General features: G+C 41.0%; 2 protein-coding genes across 2 annotated transcripts in view; both read left to right on the top strand.

The window, feature by feature from the left end:
• LOC126938110 (phospholipid-transporting ATPase FetA-like) overlaps positions 1-20331 on the top strand; it is a 110471-nt gene that overhangs the window by 48257 nt on the left and 41883 nt on the right. The window contains exons 9-11 of the mRNA XM_050762285.1: positions 692-774; positions 1520-1678; positions 3775-3863. Coding sequence (XP_050618242.1) covers positions 692-774; positions 1520-1678; positions 3775-3863 — 331 coding nt within the window. The remainder of the gene's footprint in view (positions 1-691; positions 775-1519; positions 1679-3774; positions 3864-20331) is intronic.
• The window catches only part of CCDC107 (coiled-coil domain containing 107), a 232499-nt gene continuing 226093 nt past the window's right edge, over positions 13926-20331 (top strand). Inside the window, exon 1 of the mRNA XM_050762242.1 lies at positions 13926-13929. The gene's annotated coding sequence lies outside the window, so the exon portion shown is untranslated. The remainder of the gene's footprint in view (positions 13930-20331) is intronic.

The raw sequence follows: 20331 nt of genomic DNA, 5'->3' as shown, positions 1-20331 counted from the left end.
CACAGGCATGAGCGACCATGCCTGGCCAAACTCCTTGTTGTTTGTTTATTTTGTTTTTTTTTTTTTTTTTTTTTTTTGAGATGGAGTCTCACTCTGTTGCCCAGGCTGGAGTACAGTGGCGCGATCTTGGCTCACTGCCAGCTCCACCTCCTGGGTTCACGCCATTCTCCTGCCTCAGCCTCCCAAGTAGCTGGGACTACAGGCGCCAGCCACCACACCCAGCTAATTTTTTGTATTTTTAGTAGAGATGGGGTTTCATCGTGTTAGCCAGGATGGTCTTGATCTCCTGACTTCGTGATCCGCCCGTCCTGGCCTCCCAAAGTGCTGGGATTACAGGCATACTCCTTATTCTTGCAGGGAGCAGATACTATCTCCAGGTTATTTACAATGTTTCTTCAGCCTCTAGAGCACCTGACCAGCTAGATCTCATGAGTTAAGTAGTGGCAGTGTGTTGCAGGGAGTCAGAGGAAAGAGACGGGAGTGAATGGCTAACACTCAGCTTCCTTGAAGAGCCATCTCACCTCAATACTGAGAGAGGAGCAGTGGGAGTGACTTTTACAGCTCAGACTCAAAGCCCAGGCTTTACTGGTAACATCTATTTTCTAAAACCCTATGAAAAAGTAGGAGATACTGCACCTGTGCAACAGTCCTGTTTGTGTCCTGTACTCTGGTCACTTGTCTTTTACTCTAGTGAAACCAACCTGAAAGTGAAGCAGGCCATCTCAGTTACCAGTGACATGGAAGATCACCTGGAGCTTCTGTCTGCCTTTAATGGTGAGTTAGAAAATGGGTTTTCCTACCTAAATTTTCATCAGTAGAGGACTGGTTAAATAAAGTATGCTACATCCATAGTGATTTCTATACAACTTATTACAACAATATGCAAGTTGATATTTATTGAAAAATAAAAAATATAACATGTAATTAAAAGAAAAATACAATTTATAAAAGACTGCATGCTGTATATAACATAAACCTGTTTTTGGAAACATGGGTATGTTTATGAGTACTTATATAGAAAAAACATAGAAGGATGTACTTCAAAAGGTAAATAGCACTTTTCTCAAGACACTGAATGAATTTTACTTCCTTCTTTACCATTTTAGTATTACTTAAACACTTACAAAGGGCATATTTACTTTACTAATCAGGAAAAGGTCAAATTGTTTCCATTTTGAAAAAAATACTAGGTTTGCTTTAAGTCATTTTTGAGTTTCTTCAGATTCAGAGCTCATATGATCTGGCAGTACTGATGTCACCATCATGTGGGGTTTTCTCTCTGTCTGGATGATCCATGTCACATACAGAGTTATTCTTCTTTAGTGCTGAGAAAACCTTTGTCTGCCTTTCTTGAAGGAGCTGGTGAGAAATGCGCAGTAACTGAGAGAGGCTAGGAAAAAGATGTGTATGTATTTTGAAAGAAGGATTTTATTTCCTCCTTTCTATTAAGTCTCCTTCCATCCTTAGGAAAAGCCTGAGATTACAGATGCAGAACTCTTATACCTTCATTTGTCTGCAGGAGAAGTGAGATGTGAGGCTCCCAATAACAAACTGGACAGATTCTCAGGAATACTGACCTATAAAGGGAAAAACTACTTCCTGGACCATGACAAGCTGCTACTCCGAGGCTGCATCATCAGGAATACAGACTGGTGCTATGGCTTGGTGATCTACACTGGTACGTTTCCCTTGGCCCCCAGACTAAATTCCATTCATGGCTGAGCTATGGTACTTAGTTTTCAGGATATGGATATGACACTTGGATATATATCAGAACACTATGGCTTTGAGATAGATAGGTGGGTGGGTGGGTGGGTGGATGGATGGATGGATGGATGGATGGATGGATGGATGGATGGACGGACGGGAGATTTGTGGGGAAAAAACCTTGTTTCTGAGGGGAAAAAAAGTGACTTCTGTTTCCAAGCAATGAAATTCCAACATATCGGTTCTACCTTTGTTAGAGGAAAGCATTGCGTTCCAAAACCACAGGGCATTCATGAGTCTCTTTGACCAGATCTGGACACAGGAGAGGGTATACATACAGAGGAAGTACAATAGAATTACCACGTGAAGGGGGAGAGTATACATGTGAACTATTCCCATGAAGAGAGGATGGATACAATGCTTATTACAGAGAAAAATATAATGTAAAAAGTTCATGCCAGAGAAAAGTCACATATGGATCATTAATAGTGGCCCCTCTTGAGATGTCATTTAGAACCACAATTCATTATATTTAGTAAGAGATTTTCTTGGGTTATGATGTGGTTCAGGAAAATGGAGGAAGCCTCTGTGCTACCCCAGTCCCTCAGTGACAACAACCATAGTAGGAAATATCAAGAAAGATTTACCACAGTGAATATTATTCAACTCAGATTCCCAGAGCTCCCCTTCTAGAGCATCTACTCCTAGACATGAGTCTTCTACACTCCTTGCTTCTGTGAAAACTAATGAGACCAAATCCCTAGGGAGAAGCTTAAGAGTCTAGGGAGGCCCTGGTGGAACTTCTTTTATTGGTTCTTGATTTAGAGTGGCAATGACGAGGCTACCTAATTCCCAAACTCAAAAGACTTAAATTAGACTTATTTTCTTTACTGTATATACTTCAGCAACTACTCACACACAATTGCCACTCATAAAAAGTTCATTTTTCAGCAAAATGTTTTTCTTTCCTGAAAGCAATAACAGTGAGGCTGCCAACCAGCACAAATGTAGTTAAGTTTTCCCAAGGTTGGTTACATTGTAGTATCTTTGGGAAGCTCTGAGCAGAGACTAATGCCAGCATTTTGAGGTATTTGTATGGAATTGAGTTGCTGTTCCTGCTACATGATGTCCAAGTTCTATGATGATTTCTACCTTCTTCCTGAAGCCTGGGGCAAGTCAGTCTAAGGACCCTTAGAAGATATGGTACCTGTAGCTTCCAGGCTGTAAGCCAAACTTCTCATGTCTTGAAGCCCTTTGAGGAATGTTTAAGAGGAAAGAATGGCATAGCTTATGCTCTGCACTCCCACCGTTTGTCCACATATCAGAGATGTCCCAGCTCCCCATGTGTAAACATTGATGAAATTCCTTTACCTGTCCTTTATCAGAACACATGTTGGAATAATGGTCAGATGGTGAAAGGCCAGAAAAATTGCTGCTTACAGTTTCTTCTAAACCTCTTACATTTTCTCTGGAGCCATAGCTCAAGTTAGTAATTTCCAGCTCTAGTCCCATTGGCCATTAAAAGCTCCTTACTTCTGCGTACCATCTGCCCTGTCGTGAAGAAACATGGAATCTCTGTCTCTCAGCTCCAGAGGAGTCTCAGCTCCCCTGCCTCCACCTCAGAAGAAATCACTGCCATTGCCTTTTTGTTTCTTCCATTCCCAGTTAGAAACTTTCAATATAGCCTGAGCCAGCAGTGGGCTTCCTCAAAAGATGATGGGGCTCTCTTTATCAGAAAATTCTTTCCCTAAGCTAAATAAACCAGATGGTGATAAGAGAGAAGCTTGCGACTCCTCTTCTAATTTAACTCATCCATGAAAGTTGAGACTGTCTGAGGAGCTACAAAGAGAGGGATCTGCATGAGTATACTTTAAAGAAGTCATTGGAACTATCCTTAGAAAAAATTTTCCGTTTTTGAGTTATTGAAAACTGTGAGCCCTTCTCTAGGACTTTATGAGCATTGGAAAGTGGTTAGGTTAGATTATCATAAAGATACAGTTCAACCAATTCCAAGCCTCTGAGTATGTTCAGTGATTCTAATATCTGATATCTTCCTGTTTTATTTAGGGCCAGACACCAAATTAATGCAGAACAGTGGAAAGTCCACTTTTAAACGAACACAGATAGACCATCTCATGAATGTCCTTGTACTCTGGGTAAGTTAAATACTTTTTTTTTCTTTGTTTCTTTACAAATAGAAATACTTCCCTTCCTTTCACAGAAGAAATGGCATTTCCAGTTCAGAATTTAGCTGTTTGAAAGTCTCAAGCAGTTTTAGGATCCCAGAGATTAAGATCTGAGGCAGAAAAGAACAGACAAGTTACAAGAGAGTCTAGCTTATACCTCTGTTAGAAAGAATAGTCACAAAGTATTTAAAAAGATATTATGCTTTGATTAGTGTACAAGAATGGATCAAGGACCCAGTTTAGAAATTAAGACATATTTTTATTTTCTTATAATCAGTTTTATTCATGACCACTTTAATAAAACCTTACTTAGACTAATAAAACACCTAATTTAAACTGAAGATTTTCAAACTCTTTTCTTAGAGGAGTCTTAAGGTCTGGTGCAGTGGGAATAGGGGAGATCAAGTGGATATTATTCTAGCCTCCTCATTTTGAAGTTCTTGCTTTAAAAAGAACAACTTCATGTTTATCTATTTTATACAATTTCAGTTGTAAAAATAGAGGGTGTTCTACTAAGAAGTGAAATTTGAAAAGCACTACAATATATAACAATCAGCTTTGATAAGAGATGTTTAAGTTGAAGACTAATAAATAAATTATTTCTGCTATCTGATATAAGCTGACTTCATTCTTCCTAGATATAGACAGATTAATTTCCTCTCTCAAACAGCTTCTTTGCATAGCTGAACAGTTCCTGTAATGCCTACACTTGATCTCATAACTTTTCAATTTATTTTTACTGTATTGTTTAGACTCTGAAAACTCAAAAAATACCTTTTCTTTGTATATTCTTATCATTAATATTTGAATTATAAACTGCCTTTTCTTCTTTATTATGGGAAACATCCCAGATCCTTTTCAAAATCCTTTGGATCTAGCAAAAGGGATTTTAGAAAATTAGGAAGGTTCGTTCAGCTCAAAAACTAGTATTCATTATACTTCTCTTTCTACTATTGAGTAAGTAGTTTTCAGCAGTTGATCAAAGTTCCATTTCCTAGTTTCTTAATGAGGAAGACAATCATGGTCAAGAATTCAGGAAGGTAACATGGGCAAATATGCTTTTGACAACATTAGCAACATATATCATTAGACAGTAGGCTAGGTCATTTAGCCTAGGCTTGTCTTCAAAACAGGATGTCTTCAAATGGGTGTGATGGCCCACACCTGTAATCCCAGCAGGTTGGGAGGCCGAGACAGGAGGATTGTTCAAGCCCAGAAGTTTGAGAGCAGCCTGGGAAACAGCGAGACCCCATCTCTATAAAAAACAACAATAAAACACAAAAACACAGGTGGAACAAGATGGCTGAATAGAAGTCTTTATTAATCACCCCCCACACCCCCACAGAAACACCAAATTTAACAACTATCCACATATAAAAGTACCTTCATAAGAAACAAAAATGAGGTGAACAATCACAATACCTGGTTTTAACATCATATCACTGAAAGAAGCATTGAAGACAATCTTGAATTACTGATGCCACCATTCCCCCATCTCCTGGTGGCCATGCATGGTGCAAAGAACTTGTAAGCTTTGGGGAGGGAGAGCACAGCAATTGTGGAACCCTGCATTGAACTCAGTGCTGTTCTGTCATAGCAGAAAGCAAAACCAAGTTGAACTCCACTGACACCCACCCATAGAGGGAGCATTTAGACCAACCCTAGCCAGAAGGGAATCGCCCATCCCAGCAGTCAGAACTTCAGTTTTGTCAAGCCTTACCACCTTGGGCGAAAGTGCTCTGGGGTCCTAAATAAGCTTGAAGGCAGTCTAGGCCACAAAGACTACCATTCCTAGGCAAGCCATAATACTTTACTGAACTCAGAGCCAGTAGACATGGGGTGGGGGGGCAGGTGCACACAACCTAGTGAAACACCAGCCAGAGCAGAGAAGGTAATGTTAATGCTACCACTCCCACAACCCCAGGCAGCACAGCTTACAGTAATAAAAGTGACTCCTTTCTTCTGCATGAGGAGATGGAAGAGTAAAGAGGCCTTTGTCTTGCAAATTGGAGACCAGGTCAACCACAGTACCATAGGGCAGTGGACAGAGTCATGAGGCCCCTATTCTAGGCCCTAGCTCCCAGACAGCATATCTAGATATACCCTGGACCAGAAGGGAACCTGCTGTCTTGAAGGGAAGGACCCAGTCCTGGCAGGGTCATCACCTGCTGACTAAAGAGCCCTTGGGCCCTGAAGGACCAGCAGCAGTACCCAGGTAGTACATTATGAGCCTTGGGTGAGACTGTAGAGTGGCAGCATCTAGATGTGCTGGCTTCAGGTGAAACCCAGCACATTCCCAGCCATGGTGACTATGGTGAGAGACTTCTGCTTGGGAAAAGCATAGGGAACGGTAAAAAGGACTTTGTCTTACAGCTTAGGTACCAGCTCAGCCACAGTGGGGTAGAACAGCACGTGGGCCCTTGGTGCCCCTGATTCCAGCCTTGGCTCTTGGATGGCATTTCTGGACCTGCCTTGAGCCAGAGGGTAGCCCACTTCCCTGAAGGGTGAGTCCCAAGACTGACAGTATTTAACACAAGCTGACTAAGCCCTTGGGCCTTAAGTGAACATTGGCAGTAGCCTGGCATCAAAGCCTCCATAGGTCTTTGATGGTGGCCATGGGGACTGGCTCCTCTGCCTGTGGAAATGGGAGGGAAGAGTGGGAAGGACTTTGTCTTATGGTTTGAGGGTCAGGTCAGCCATAGTAGAATAGAATACCAGGTAGACTTCTAAGGTTTTTGACTTCAGTCCCTGGCTCCCAGACTGCATCTCTGGACATGCTGGGGGCTGAGGAAATTCACAGCACTAAAGGAAAGGACATAAGCCTGGCTGGCTTCACCATCTGCTGATTGTGGAACCCTGGGGCTTGAAGTGAACATAGGCAGTAGCCAGGTAGTGGTCACAGCAGGCCTTGGGTGAGACTCAGTGCTGTGCTGACTTCAGGTGTGACTCCAGCACAGTCCCAGTGGTAGTAGCCTCAGAGTTGCTTGTGGCATTCCACACCCAGCTCTAGGTGGCTTGGCACAGAGATAGACTAAATCTGTTAGAGAGAAAAGAAAAAGAATAAGAGTTTCTGCCTGGTAATCCAGAGAATTCTTCCAGATTTATTCAAGACCACCAAGGTGATACTTCTATCAGTCTCCAAGAACTGCAGCATTACTGGGTTTTGGGTGCCCTCTAATGCAGATATGGCTTAGATCACAACACCCAAGTCCTTTCAAATACCTGTAAAGCCTTCCCAAGAAAGGTAAAAAGAAGACCAGACTACAGAGACTATAAAAACAATTAATATCTAACTCTTCAATGCCCAGACACCAACAAGCATCCACAAGCATCAAGACCATTCAGGAAAACATGACCTCACCAAACAAACTAAATAAGGCACCAGGGACCAATCATGGAGAAACAGATATGTCACCTTTCAGACAGATAATTCAAAATAGCTGTTTTGAGGAAACGCAAAGAAATTCAAGATAACACAAAGAAGGAATTCAGAATTATATCACGTAAATTTAACAAAGAGGCTGAAATAGTTAAAAAGAAACAGAAATTCTAGAGTTGAAAAATACAATTGACATATTGAAGAATGCATCAGAGTATTTTAATAGTAGAATTGATCAAGCAGAAGAAAGAATTAGTGAGCTTGAAGACAGGTTATTTGAAGACAAACAGAGAAGATAAAAGAAAAAAAAATGAAGCCCTCATACAAGATCTAGATAATAAACTTAAAAGGGCAAATCTGGCTGGGTGCAGTGGCTCATGCCTGTAATCCTAGCACTTTGGGAGGCTGAGGTGGGCAGATCACGAGGTCAAGAGCTCAAGACCGTCCTGGCTAACACGGTGAAACCCCGTCTCTACTAAAAATACAAAAAATTAGCTGGGCGTCGTGGCAGGCGCCTGCAGTCCCAGCTACTTGGGAGGCTGAGACAGGAGAATGGCATGAACCTGGGAGGCGGAGCTTGCAGTGAGCGGAGGTTGCACCACTGCATGCCAGCCTGGGTGACAGAGCGAGACTCCATCTCAAAAAAAAAAAAAAGGGCAAATCTAAGAGTTTTTGGCCTTAAACAGGAGATACAGAAAGAGATATGGGTAGAAAGTTTATTCAAAGGGATAACAGGGAACTTCCCAAACATAGAATATATTAATATCCGAGTATAAGAAGGTTATAGAACACCTAGCAAATTTAACCCAAAAAAGACTACCTCAGGCATTTAATAATCAAACTCCCAAAGGTCAAGGATAAACAAAGGATTCTAAAAGCAGCAAGAGAAAAGCACCAGATAACATACAATGGAGCTCCAATACTCCTGGCAGCTGACTTTTGAGTGGAAACATTACAGCTCAGGAGTGTTATATATAAAGTTTCAGTACTACAAAAGAAATAGCACTCGAATATAAAATTTTCTTTTTGATTCTCAGCAAGGCAAGTTACTTCTATATAGAAGGGTGCGCCCTTACAGATGGAACAATGGTGAGCGCACACTTGGACAAGGGAGGGGAAGGGGTTCTTATCCCTGCCTCACGTGGCCCTTGCTGCTGTGTTGTTCCCCTATTGGCTAGGGTTAGACCGCACAGGCTAAACTAATTCTGATTGCCTAATTTAAAGAGAATGATGGGGTGAGTGCTTTGGCAGGAGTCAGGGCAGAGCAGGTAACAGGAAATTGGAATGAGTTAGGGTGGAGTAGGTGATTGGAATGTAGGGTGGAACAGGTGATCAGAATGAGTCAGGGTGGAGTAGGTAATCGAAAAAGTTTGCTTAACGAGGAAGTTTAAAAGTAGAAGGCAAAGAATTGAACATATGAACATATTAATTCTTTGAAAAGAAATTTAGAACTCATATCTAATAATCCCTCCCCTTGTATTTCCTTACAACTTTCTTTTCAAACTTTTTTTTAAAACATGTCTTGGCTTAGTTGTTTCGCTTGATTTTGTAAAAGAAGAAGCTTCTCTGGATAAGGTGGAGGATAGTTAAGGGAGGTTTTAGTAAGTGCCATTTTTATGAGCCTCTGCATCTACTTATGGATGCATGGTATGACACAGCACCTGACAAGAATAAATACACCTATTACGGCTGCGAAGGAGGTATTGAGGCTATTATTCCTTTCCATTTGCCGAACATTTTTTTTTTTTTTTTTTTTTTTTTTTTTTGAGACGGAGTCTTGCTCTGTCGCCCAGGCTGGAGTGCAGTGGCCGGATCTCAGCTCACTGCAAGCTCCGCCTCCCGGGTTTACGCCATTCTCCTGCCTCAGCCTCCCGAGTAGCTGGGACTACAGGCGCCCGCCACCTCACCCGGCTAGTTTTTTGTATTTTTTAGTAGAGACGGGGTTTCACCGTGTTCGCCAGGATGGTCTCGATCTCCTGACCTTGTGATCCGCCCGTCTCGGCCTCCCAAAGTGCTGGGATTACAGGCTTGAGCCACCGCGCCCGGCCTTGCCGAACATTTTTTTTAGCCATCCTGTAAAGGGGTCATTTACCCCTGAGTTGCTGGCTAACTCATTGGATAAAGCAGTCAGACCTTGCAATGCTTTTGTTATACTTTTATTAGGGGTGGTGTTTGGGGTGAACCTGTAACATTGAGTTTTAATCATGACGCAAACTCCTCCTCTTTCTGCTAATATCATGTCTAAGGCTATCCTATTTTCCCAAGCCATCTAGCTAGTAACCCCTAATTGCTCAGCTATTCCTTTAACAGCATCTCTAGTGTAGTTAATAAATCGCTGTTGATTGTAATAGACATAGTTTAGCCAATCTACATTTTTATTAATTGTCACCCACCAAAATATTGACTCAAATCCTGCAGCTATTTGATTTTGGGCTTTAAGTTGATCTGGTATTCCCTGTGGGACTTTAATTGTGTCTAAATAGACGTAAGAGTTGAAAGACCTATAATGGGCTTCTCTAGCTTTACAATATCTTATTTTTCCTTTCTCTGGTTAATGAAATGCCAGGGTGAAAGGGATAGCCAATTGGACTAAAGCCCAAGTGCCACTCCAGTTATTTGGCAGAATGTCCAGTAAAGGTCCATCACAATACCACCACACATCTGCTTGGGGATGAACAAGGGCTGACTGATAAGCTCTTTTTTTTTTTTTTTTTTTTTTTTTTGAGACGGAGTCTCGCTCTGTCACCCAGCTGGATAAGCTCTTGAAAATTCTTAAGCTCATTGCATCCCTTCAGGTCTCCAAGGAACGCTAAGTTTCCTTCCTGTCGTGAGAGACAGGAAGTGAACTTAGTGTTAGGAAATGGAAGCTGGATGGCCTTCGGGGGCTGACCTGCAAGGTTCCGGATTTCGGGATATAGCAGAGTGAGAGCTTGGCATGACTTGTTACCCCAGGCTGTAGAATCTTGGAAAAAAGCTACTATGCAGCCCACGCCTGGTTGACTGGAAGACCAAGTGCAAAGGGGACAATCTGAGCCTCTGGCCTGCTGTGCACACAAGCATAACAATTGCTTTTGTTTAATGTGCCGACAGAATATTTGATCCATTTCAACCAGGCATTTACATCTTGGTATCCTGTCTCAATTGCCAAAGTTTGTTTTAAGTCTTTAACTTCTACCATCACTCTCTTGGCCTTGTCATTAGATGGAGGAGGATCAATGGTTCCGATGTGAGAGGTTTTGGAAAAAGGCTTAGAGGCAGGTGCAGGCGGCAGGGGATCAAAGAAATGCATTTTAAAGAATCCAATAGGGTCTCTCCCTGAAACCTCAGCACCCATACCATAAAACCGGCTTAAAGAAGGGAACCAGCTTAGAAAAGGGGAGAACTTTGGGGGCTTGAAATAATAGCCTGTAGAGGGTTACACTGGTTTAGCTGACAGGGGGGCTGTCCCTTTAGTAAAATGAATGTATGGTTTTAGGAAATTGCAAAAACAGGTTGGGGCAGTCTATCCTTGCTCTTTAGTGGTCCACAGAACGTTAAATCAACTACGCATAAAAGTTATACATTGGGGGGCAAGACTCCTGATTGACACTGGGGTCTTTATTGAAATCTCCCCAGATTAAATGGTCCCAATTTACTAATGCCCATTCTGAGGAGAGTCAGGAGAGACAGAAGTACTTTTCTGTCTTTGACTTGGCAAGTCCCCACAGGGTATAACAAGGCAATCTTTAAATGCAATAGTTTGAGGCAAAATTGACTTGGTTATGTTAATAACTAGATGGTCAGCAATAGAGCGAGGAAAGAATAAAAGGAATAGAATAGATAAAAGAGTTAAATTTTTCTTAGCTTTAGTTTGGTAGGGTTTTCCCCTGGGATTGTGGTCCATGACTCTGGGGGGGATGGCGCTTTGACTCGTGTGTGATGAGTCCATCCCTTTTTCGCTGTACGAACAATAGTCTCAGTAGTTAGCAGCACAAGGTAGGGTCCTTCCTAGGCTGGCTCGAGTTTTCCTTCTTTCCACCTTTTGATGAGAATGTGATCTTCAGGCTGGTGCTGGTTTACTGGAAATTCTAGGGATGGTACCTGTGCTAAAAGTCTTTTAGTTTTGAGGGAAAGGAAAAGTGGAAGATAAACCAAGTATATAATTTCTAAGAAATTGACCTTTTGTTTTAAATGTGGGGACATCAGCAGTGGACTTTATAGTCTTTGGTGCCCTTCTTACTGAGAAATTTCCTTTAGCACCTATTTTTATTAGTTTTTAGACCAAAGAAAGCCAAACACCGTTTTGTATTTAATAATGCTTCCTGTATGATTTTTATACCAGATAAGCTAAATTTCACCTTTATATTAGTGGGTTGTTAATGTTAAACTTAATTTTAATACAACCTTGTAGACATATTTATCCAATTTTTAATGTCTGACCATAAGGTAAGGTTTTTATAGACTCTTTTTAACCTTTTTTATAATTTTTGTTAAAACGCAGGTTAGTGCTTTAAGAAAAACTTGTTGTGCTTTTATTTTAATGTTCAGTTCACAGAAAAACTGTATACCTCTTTAACTTTAGCTAATATGTTTACATACAGAATTTCCTTTACAATTAACATTTTAAAACTTGCTTAGACCTTTAAAACAAAAAAAATGTATTTTTAACCTTTTAATGTAGTAAAAATTCACATTCTTATGCCTCTTTATAATCTTTTTACCAAAAGTATATTTTACTTTCCTTACACACTTTGCACATATACTGTTTCTTCAATAGTTTTATATTTAGGAGGCCTAATTACTTTTAAATTATACAACATCTCTTGCATAAATTTCCTTTTATAACCTTTTTTTTCCCACGACTTTCACAGATAATTCTTTGACATGCCTCAACTTTCTGACTTGTTGTAAATATCCTTTTTTTTAAAAAACAATTAGTTAATTTATTTTAGGACAAGAATTTACCATATAACATTCTTTTTACATAAACTCTCCCCCCTCCTTTTTTTCTTTTTTCTTTAATTTTCCTAAAGATGATAACCATTCTTTTCTGAAGCGAACTTCCTTCATGTCTGTGGACTAGACTGCCTAAGGCCACAAGATTAGAAGTTAGGATAATACATGTTACACTGTTAACTTTTAGCAAACTTTACTTTTGTTGAAAACCTTCTAAGTTTGGGATTTCAATTCTCCTTTGCTGTTAATAAGACCTTGTTTAGTCTAAATTAACTTAGAATTGGTATAGATGGTTCCTTCCTGGTTCTGGGAATACTATAAGGCTTGGCTGAGTGCAAACAACTTGCAGGTTTGAGCAGACCAGTTATCAGGCAATTTTCCTAACTCTGCTTCTACAAGAGTTTCCCTGTCAATTACTGAATACCCACTGTGGTTTGTTTCCCCCCCACCCCAGTCACTCAGGGGGGAACCATTTATAGTACCGTCCTGAAGGGAGTTCCTCCTAGGTCTGGTCAGACCTTTGTATGGTAATTAAGATTTAAATCCCCGGTTAGGAAACCTACTGGGTTAAGGGAATTTTCAGTGGTTAATGATAAATCATCTTTTTCTAACAGAATAACCCTATACTTTAAGATTTTTGAGTTAGTAAGCTACCTTTTTGCTTTTTGACAGGATAGTTCTGAACTGGTGAGGTGTGCTCACAATGAGGTTTCCTCTAAAAGTTCTTTTTCTGGTTTCTTCTGTTAGCAAAGGAGTTGCCGCTACACACTAAATGCATTTGGGCCACCCACTGGTTACTGGGTTACGGATTTGTGATAGAAAGGCTACAGGTTGTCAGTGGCCTCAGTGCTTTTGGGCTACACCCTTGTTTACGCTGACAACGAGGTGGTATTGGAGTGTTATAGGGTCAAGGAGAAGACCTTCAATTATCAACTACAGGTTTTAAATTTACCCTGGCTTTTAAGGGAATAGGTGTCATGCGCGTCTGTGTGAAGAGACCACCAAACAGGCTTTGTGTGAGCAATAAAGCTTTTTAATCACCTGGGTGCAGGCGGGCTGAGTCCGAAAAGAGTGTCAGCGAAGGGAGATAAGTGTGGGGCCGTTTATAGGATTTGGGTAGGTAAAGGAAAATTCCAGTCAAAGGGGGCTTGTTCTCTGGCGGGCAGGAGTGGGGGTCACAAGGTGCTCAGTGGGGGAGCTTTCTGAGCCAGGCACAAGATAATGTCATCGCTTAAGGCAAGGACCAGCCATTTTCACTTCTTTTGTGGTGGAATGTCATCAGTTAAGGCGGGGCAGGGCATTTTCACTTCTTTTGTGATTCTTCAGTTACTTCAGGCCATCTGGGCGTATATATACGTGCAAGTCACAGGGGATGCGACGGCTTGGCTTGGGCTCAGAGGCCTGACAATAGGTACACTGTTTTTTCTTTACTACTTCTATTTTTCTCTTTCTTTCTCTCTCTTTGACTCCCTCCTTTGTCTCTCTGCCTCTTCCCCCGGCCCTGCCTCTCTTTCCCCTCTGTCTGCCTCTTTCCCCTCTCTGTCTCTCTCTGCCTCTCTTCCCCCCGCCCACCTCTTTCCCTCTCTCTCTCTCTGCCTGTCTTTCCCTCTCTCCTCTCTGTCTATCTCTCTCTCTTCCCCTAGGGTAGGGACCTGCAGGAGTGGAGCTGCTCTCTCTTTCCCCAAGAAGAAAGGAAAGGGCGGCAGCGGCGGGGGCCGGGGGCGGGATGGGGGTGTTGTGTCAGATTCAACCCTTGAAATTAGCAGAAGGCTCAACCCCTCAACACCAGGGATGTCTCACCTTGCCTGTCCTGGAAGGCTCAACCCCTCAAACCAGGGGGCATCTTGCCTTGCTTGCCCGGGAAGGCTCAACCCCTCAAACCAGGGGGTGTCTTGCCTGTCTTGGAAGGTTGACCTGTTTCTCCCCTTTTCCCCCTCTGAAGGTCCTTTGCACACTTCCTACTCATGCTTTTCTCTCACCACTCCCCCAAGGTAGAATCAGGACCTTCTTAGTGTTGGCATGCCAGTGTAAATCCTACAGCAGGATCTGCCCTAAGCCATATGAGGTAGCTACGGAACCACAGAGAGGACCCACTCACTCCTTCCAGCAGTAGGACAACAGAAACGTTGTCACTGTTTCATGCGTCCGTGTGAAGAGTCCACCAACAGGCTTTGTGTGAGCAACATGGCTGTTTATTTCACCTGGGTGGAGGCGGGCTGAGTCCAAAAAAGGAGTCAGCAAAGGGTGGTGGGATTATCATTAGTTCTTACAGGTTTTGGGATAGGCGATGGATCTCACAAAGTACATTCTCAAGGGTGGAGAGAATTACAAAGAAACTTCTTAAGGGTGGGGGAGATTATAAAGAACATTGATCAGTTAGGGTGCGGCAGAAACAAATCACAATGGTGGAATGTCATCAGTTAAGCTATTTTCACTTCTGTGGATCTTCAGTTGCTTCAGGCCATGTGGATGTATACGTGCAAGTAACTGGGGATATGATGGCTTAGCTTGGGCTCAGAGGCCTGACAGTTACCATCCACACGAACAACACCGCAAGCAGGGTTGTTGGTGATCATTCACGCGCATACACATTTAGCCCTCCAGAATTTGACCACCAAGGAAGTACTTTACTGGCTCCCGTGACATCTCCTTCCTTGGTCTGTGCACAAAGTCATTGCTGCAGTATGTGAGGATCCTTTAAGCTAGGTTGCTGGCCAGTACCCCCCGCACCCCCCGTGTTGCTGAGAGCTCAGGTTATTCCTCACACTGGGTGGGTCTAGATTTCTCACCCCTGAGGCCACCACAATAGGGCAGGGTGCACCTCCTCACGAGAGAGAACCAGAGACCATCCCGGAGGGGAATGTAATCCCGGATGAGTCCCCCAAATTGTTATATATATAAAGTTTCGGTGCCACAAAAGAAATAGCACTCGAATATAAAATTTTCTTTTTAATTCTCAGCAAGGCAAGTTACTTCTATATGGAAGGGTGCACCCTTACAGATGGAACAATGGTGAGCTCACACTTGGACAAGGGAGGGAAAAGCGTTCTTATCCCTGGCGCACGTGGTCCCTGCTGCTGTGTCATTCCCCTATTGGCTAGGGTTAGACCACATAGGCTAAACTAATTCCGAATGGCTAATTTAAAAAGAATGATGGGGTGAGTGCTTTGGCGGGAGTCAGGGCAGAGCAGGTAGCAGGTAATTGGAATGAGTTAGGGTGGAGCAGGTGATCAGAATGAGTCAGGGTAGAGTAGGTAATTGGAATGAGTCAGGGTGGAGTAGGTAATCGAAAAAGGTTGCTTTACGAGGAAGTTAAGTTTAAAAGTAGAAGGGAAAGAACTGAACATACTGACATATTAATTCTTTAAAAAGAAATTTAGAGCTCATATCTAACAGGAAAGAGTGGCATGACATATTTAAAATGCTGAAGGGGAAAAACTTTACCTAGACTAGTATATCTAGTGAAAATATCTTTCAAACATGAAGGAAAAAGAAAGACTTTTCCAGACAAACAAAAGTTGAGCAGTTTCATTAATATCATACTTGTCCTACAAAAAAATGCTGAAGAGAGCCCTTCAACTAGAAAGAAAAGGATGTTGAACAATAAGAAATCAGCCACCATGCTTGGCTTCATTATAGTTTTGATTTGCATTTCTCTGATGATCAGTGATGTTGAGCACCTTGTCATATGCCTGTTTGCCATCTGTATGTCTTCTTTTGAGAAATATCTATTCAGATCTTTTGTCCATTGTTAAATTGGACTATCAGGTTTTTTCCTATAGAATTATTTGAGCCTCTTATAATCCCAGCATACAGGCAACCAAAGCAAAAATTGACAAAATGGTATCACATTAAGTTTAAAATCTTCTGCACAGCAAAAGAAACAATTAGCAAAGTGAAGAGACAACCTGCAGAATGGGAGAAAATATCTGCAAACTGTCCGTCTGACAAAGGATTAATAACCAGTCCCAAACAAAAGAACTGCTTTTGAAATAAATTTAACAACCTACCTGCAGAGAACTAAGGCTTGTAAATGTGAGTGTCAGCCCTTAGAGTAAAACCCACTTAATTTAAAATTTGGGGGGCTTGAGTTTGCCTGCAAGTTTCTTGTACACCCTAGGGTGAAATTTGTTAAACAACATATTCTTTCTACCTACACAGAACTCATGGTTTCCCATTCAGAGGAGTAGCCTGTTAGGAAAACAAAATTAACCAAAAGAAATGAAATCTACTCCAGCAACCTATAATAATCAAACTATTATTTTACTTATATTTTTAAGCGGACTAGAGGGAAACAAGTAGCATAAAAAGGTGGATGAGGATGAACAAATAGAATAACTGACTCTGGAAGCTGGGTGTGGTTCCCAGCTACTTAGGAGGCTGAGGCAAGAAGATCACTTGAGCCATGAGTTCAAGGCTATAGTGCACCATTACTGCACCTGAGAATAGCCACTGCACTCTACCCTTGGCAACATAGCAATATCCCATCTTAAAAAAAAAAATACCTGAACCTAGAATAAACAATTATATTTCAGGGAAGAGAAAAGAAAAGAACTTTAAAACATTTTTATGACTATTCTCAGAGAAAAGAAGCAATTACATATCTAAAGTAAGAATAGGTTGCTTTAAAAGGGGGAAAGAAGAAAAACATCTAAGAACAACAACAAAATAGAATTTGGGGGAGCAAAAATGGGATTGCTATTTTTTTTAAAAAACCCATTAAAGGATTAAAATCTCTCCTGGACCATAAAACAAAAAGACACAGAGATAGAAAATATGAGAGAAATAATTTGTTTTTAAACAGAGGGTCAAACTAGAAAGATTTAGTTATAAAGAGAAATCCCTTTAAAATTCTCATAGAGATAAAAATAAGATATTAACAAAAATTAGACTTAGATTGGTATCAGATTTCTCAAAAGCACCATTGGGTCCTAGAAACCAGTAGGGTCATACCTTCAAAGTGCTTAGTGAAACATATTTTGACCTAGAAATCTGTACCCAGAAAAACTACAAGTCAAGTAAGAGAGCAAACTTGTTCCTACCCTAGGACCTTTACCCTTGCTGGCAATGTCTGCCCCCAAGTCTTTGCATGGCTTGCTTCTTTTTCATCATTTAATGCTACCTTTTCAGATAAAAGGGCTCTAACACCCCCACCAAGACCCTCTATTCTATTAACCTGTTTTATTTTCCTCACAGCATTTATCACTAAATGATATTTTTTTCATTTCTTGTTTGTTGTCTACCTCTCTCCATAAGGATGTTGTCTTTTTTCACTACTGTGTCCCTAAGTCCCTGGAACTATCCTTGACATATAACGGGAGCTTCATTATTATTTGTTGAGTGAGTGAAAAAAATGAATGAACGTCTTAGCCACCACATTATGAGCCTCTACAGTAGAAATTACACCATATTCATCTTCATATTTTTGGAAGTGCCTTGCACAAAGTAGTTCTTAGTAAATCTCTATTGAATTATTAAATGAAGAAATGTCCTTGAATTAGCTAGGTTCTTATCAGCTCAGCAGTTTTGTTTCTGTGGTATTTGTGCCAGGACATTGCCGATGTAGTGATATGTAAAACACTTCCATTTCTTGAAGTAAGCTGAACCAGAAATCCTTCCTGATTTAAACACTTCATTTTCCCCCATTTTTTAGAAATGCCTCTTAGAAGAAAATCTGACAGACACAGGAAGCACGTTTAGCAAAGCTGCTTCCTGATGAGCCCACAGCTGAGCTGGGGGTTAGATCCGTTCTCTCTCCCCAGTGACCAGAACTCCCAGTGACAATGCCTTCTAAATCATGATCTATTAACTAGGAGTGTATTTGTGAGACAAATGAGCAAAGTGCATGAAATTGAAATGGTGCCAGAGATCCAGGATCTCCTTCTGGGGTAAGGCACAATGTAAAGCACAGATGTGAAGGGTCAAAGGCCCCAAGGAGTGCTTTCTTTTGACAGGCTGCCTATGAGGCCAGGGAGCACCTTTATGAGACCAGTGGCCTTGGTTCTAGGTCAGTTTTGTCAAGAGTGACAAAATTATTTATTTCACTCTTTATTGAAGCCACGTTTTGCTAAATGGGAGGCTGTCTGCACTTCTTTGGTCTGACTAGGTCTGGTATTATCTCTAGGGTCTGTAGCAATAACCAAACAAACTAATGATTCCTTGTTTCTTTCTCCTTATAGAAAGGAAGTAAAGTGAAGCTTTAAAGACTAAGTACCAAAAATCCCTACCACAATAAAAAGAAATGTAGAACATCTGCAAGGGCTTTGAAGGCCTCATGATGGCAGGAAAAGCTCTAGCAATGAAGAAAGAAAACACTGTGCCCTACACCTTCAGGATTCAGGCTGTGGGGGAAGCCCTGCTTTCTGGGGCTTGGGCTGATGAGAAGTGGTCTTCCTTTCTGGTGGCTTAGTGTGCGCAGTAGAACTCAAACTCAGATCAGTAACTCACTGAGGCTTTATCTGAACCATGCGAATAGCTTTGTTTTCACATGATTAATTGAAGAGAAAGATAAAGAAGTGGGAATAAGATTGAGAAGGAAAGATTGCATGGCCCCAGAGAAACCCTCATCACAAAAAGCTGAGCTACTCAGCATGAATCTGGATTTGGCTAGGAATAAAAGCAGATTTTATGTGTTTTGTCCCAATTCTCCTTTGTTTTATTGTTCCCCGGCCCCTCACTCAACTCTCAAATACCAGTTTTTGATATTGAATATTAAGTGTTTAGTGTTAATTTTTAAGTAATACTGGTTTTGATTATGTTTTAAAATAAGATCTTTACCCTTTAGAGCTATATATTAAATTATTTACAGATGAAATTGCATAATGTGACAGATTTGTTCTGGGAAGGCAGGGGAAGAGGAGGTTTAGATGAAATTAGACTGGCTATGAATTGACAATTGTTGAAGCTGGGTGATGGGTACATGGGTGCATGGGGGTTTGTTGTCCTATTTATATACTTTAATTGGTGTTTTAATTTTCCATAATAAAAAATAATTTAAAATCTCAGTTTCTAGGAATGGTCCCAGTTAGACCTGTTCCTCCTACTTTTCTAGTCTTGTCTTCAAAGACCTGCCCATCAGTGGCACAAAGATGAGCCCTTCCATTACCTAGCAATGGGGATGGGTTGCTTTGAGCCAGCCATACTTTGTGACCAGGGTCACAGATGTGAAGACCGTTGGGTAGATGTAAAGACTGTTGGGTAGACTTCGAGGTGGTTCAATAACATCATGTTGTCTCTAGAGGCATGTGGACATATTTGGTAGGAATGTAAAATGGCATAATAACTTTGGAAAACATTTGGCAGTTTCTTAAAAAGTTAAAGATAAATGCTATAGGATCCAGTGATTTACTCCTAGATATGTACAAAGGAAATGAAAGCTTATGTCCATGCATAGATGTGACAGATTTGTAATCTGGAAAAAACCAAATGTTCAATAAAAGAAAAATTAGGGAAGAGGAGTGTATTAGATGAACACTAAATTAGACTGGCTATGAATTGACAATTGTTGAAGCCAGAAAAAAGAATATATACTATATGATTCCATTTGTATAAAATCTAAATATTTCAAATATTCTAAAGTGTCAGAAAGCAGATTAGTGGTTGCCTGAGGACCAGGGGAAGGGAGAAGTGGGAAGGAGGAATTACAAAGGGCACGAGAAACCTAGGAATAATGAATATTTCATTAACTTGAGTATGGTGATGGTTTCACAGATATGTGTGTATATGCGTGTGTGTGTGTATGTCTAGTATATAGTTGTATACTTCAAATATGTGCAACTTTAGGGGGATAGTGACTGAAATGGGACATAGGGTTGTTTCTGGGTGCTGGGAATGTTCTATTTATTTGTTCTGGGTGTTTGTTCCATTAGTGTGATTACTTTGGGAAAATTCATCAACATATATCTGTGATTTCTGCATATGTCTTTATGTGTGTTAACAATTAAATGTTAAATAATGAAAAATAGAGGGCATCAGATTAATCTGGAACCATGAGTAGTATAGTTGTATTAGTCAAAGTAAGATAACCAAAATAAAAAACAGCCTTAAAATCTCACAGATATGTGACAATACAATGAAGGTTTTTTTGGGGAGGGGCAACTTGCTCCACCAATAACTCAAGAATAC

Source organism: Macaca thibetana, chromosome 15, assembly GCF_024542745.1.
Source record: "Macaca thibetana thibetana isolate TM-01 chromosome 15, ASM2454274v1, whole genome shotgun sequence".
Classification (NCBI taxonomy): domain Eukaryota; kingdom Metazoa; phylum Chordata; class Mammalia; order Primates; family Cercopithecidae; genus Macaca; species Macaca thibetana.
This window is presented reverse-complemented; position numbering and strand designations above follow the sequence as displayed.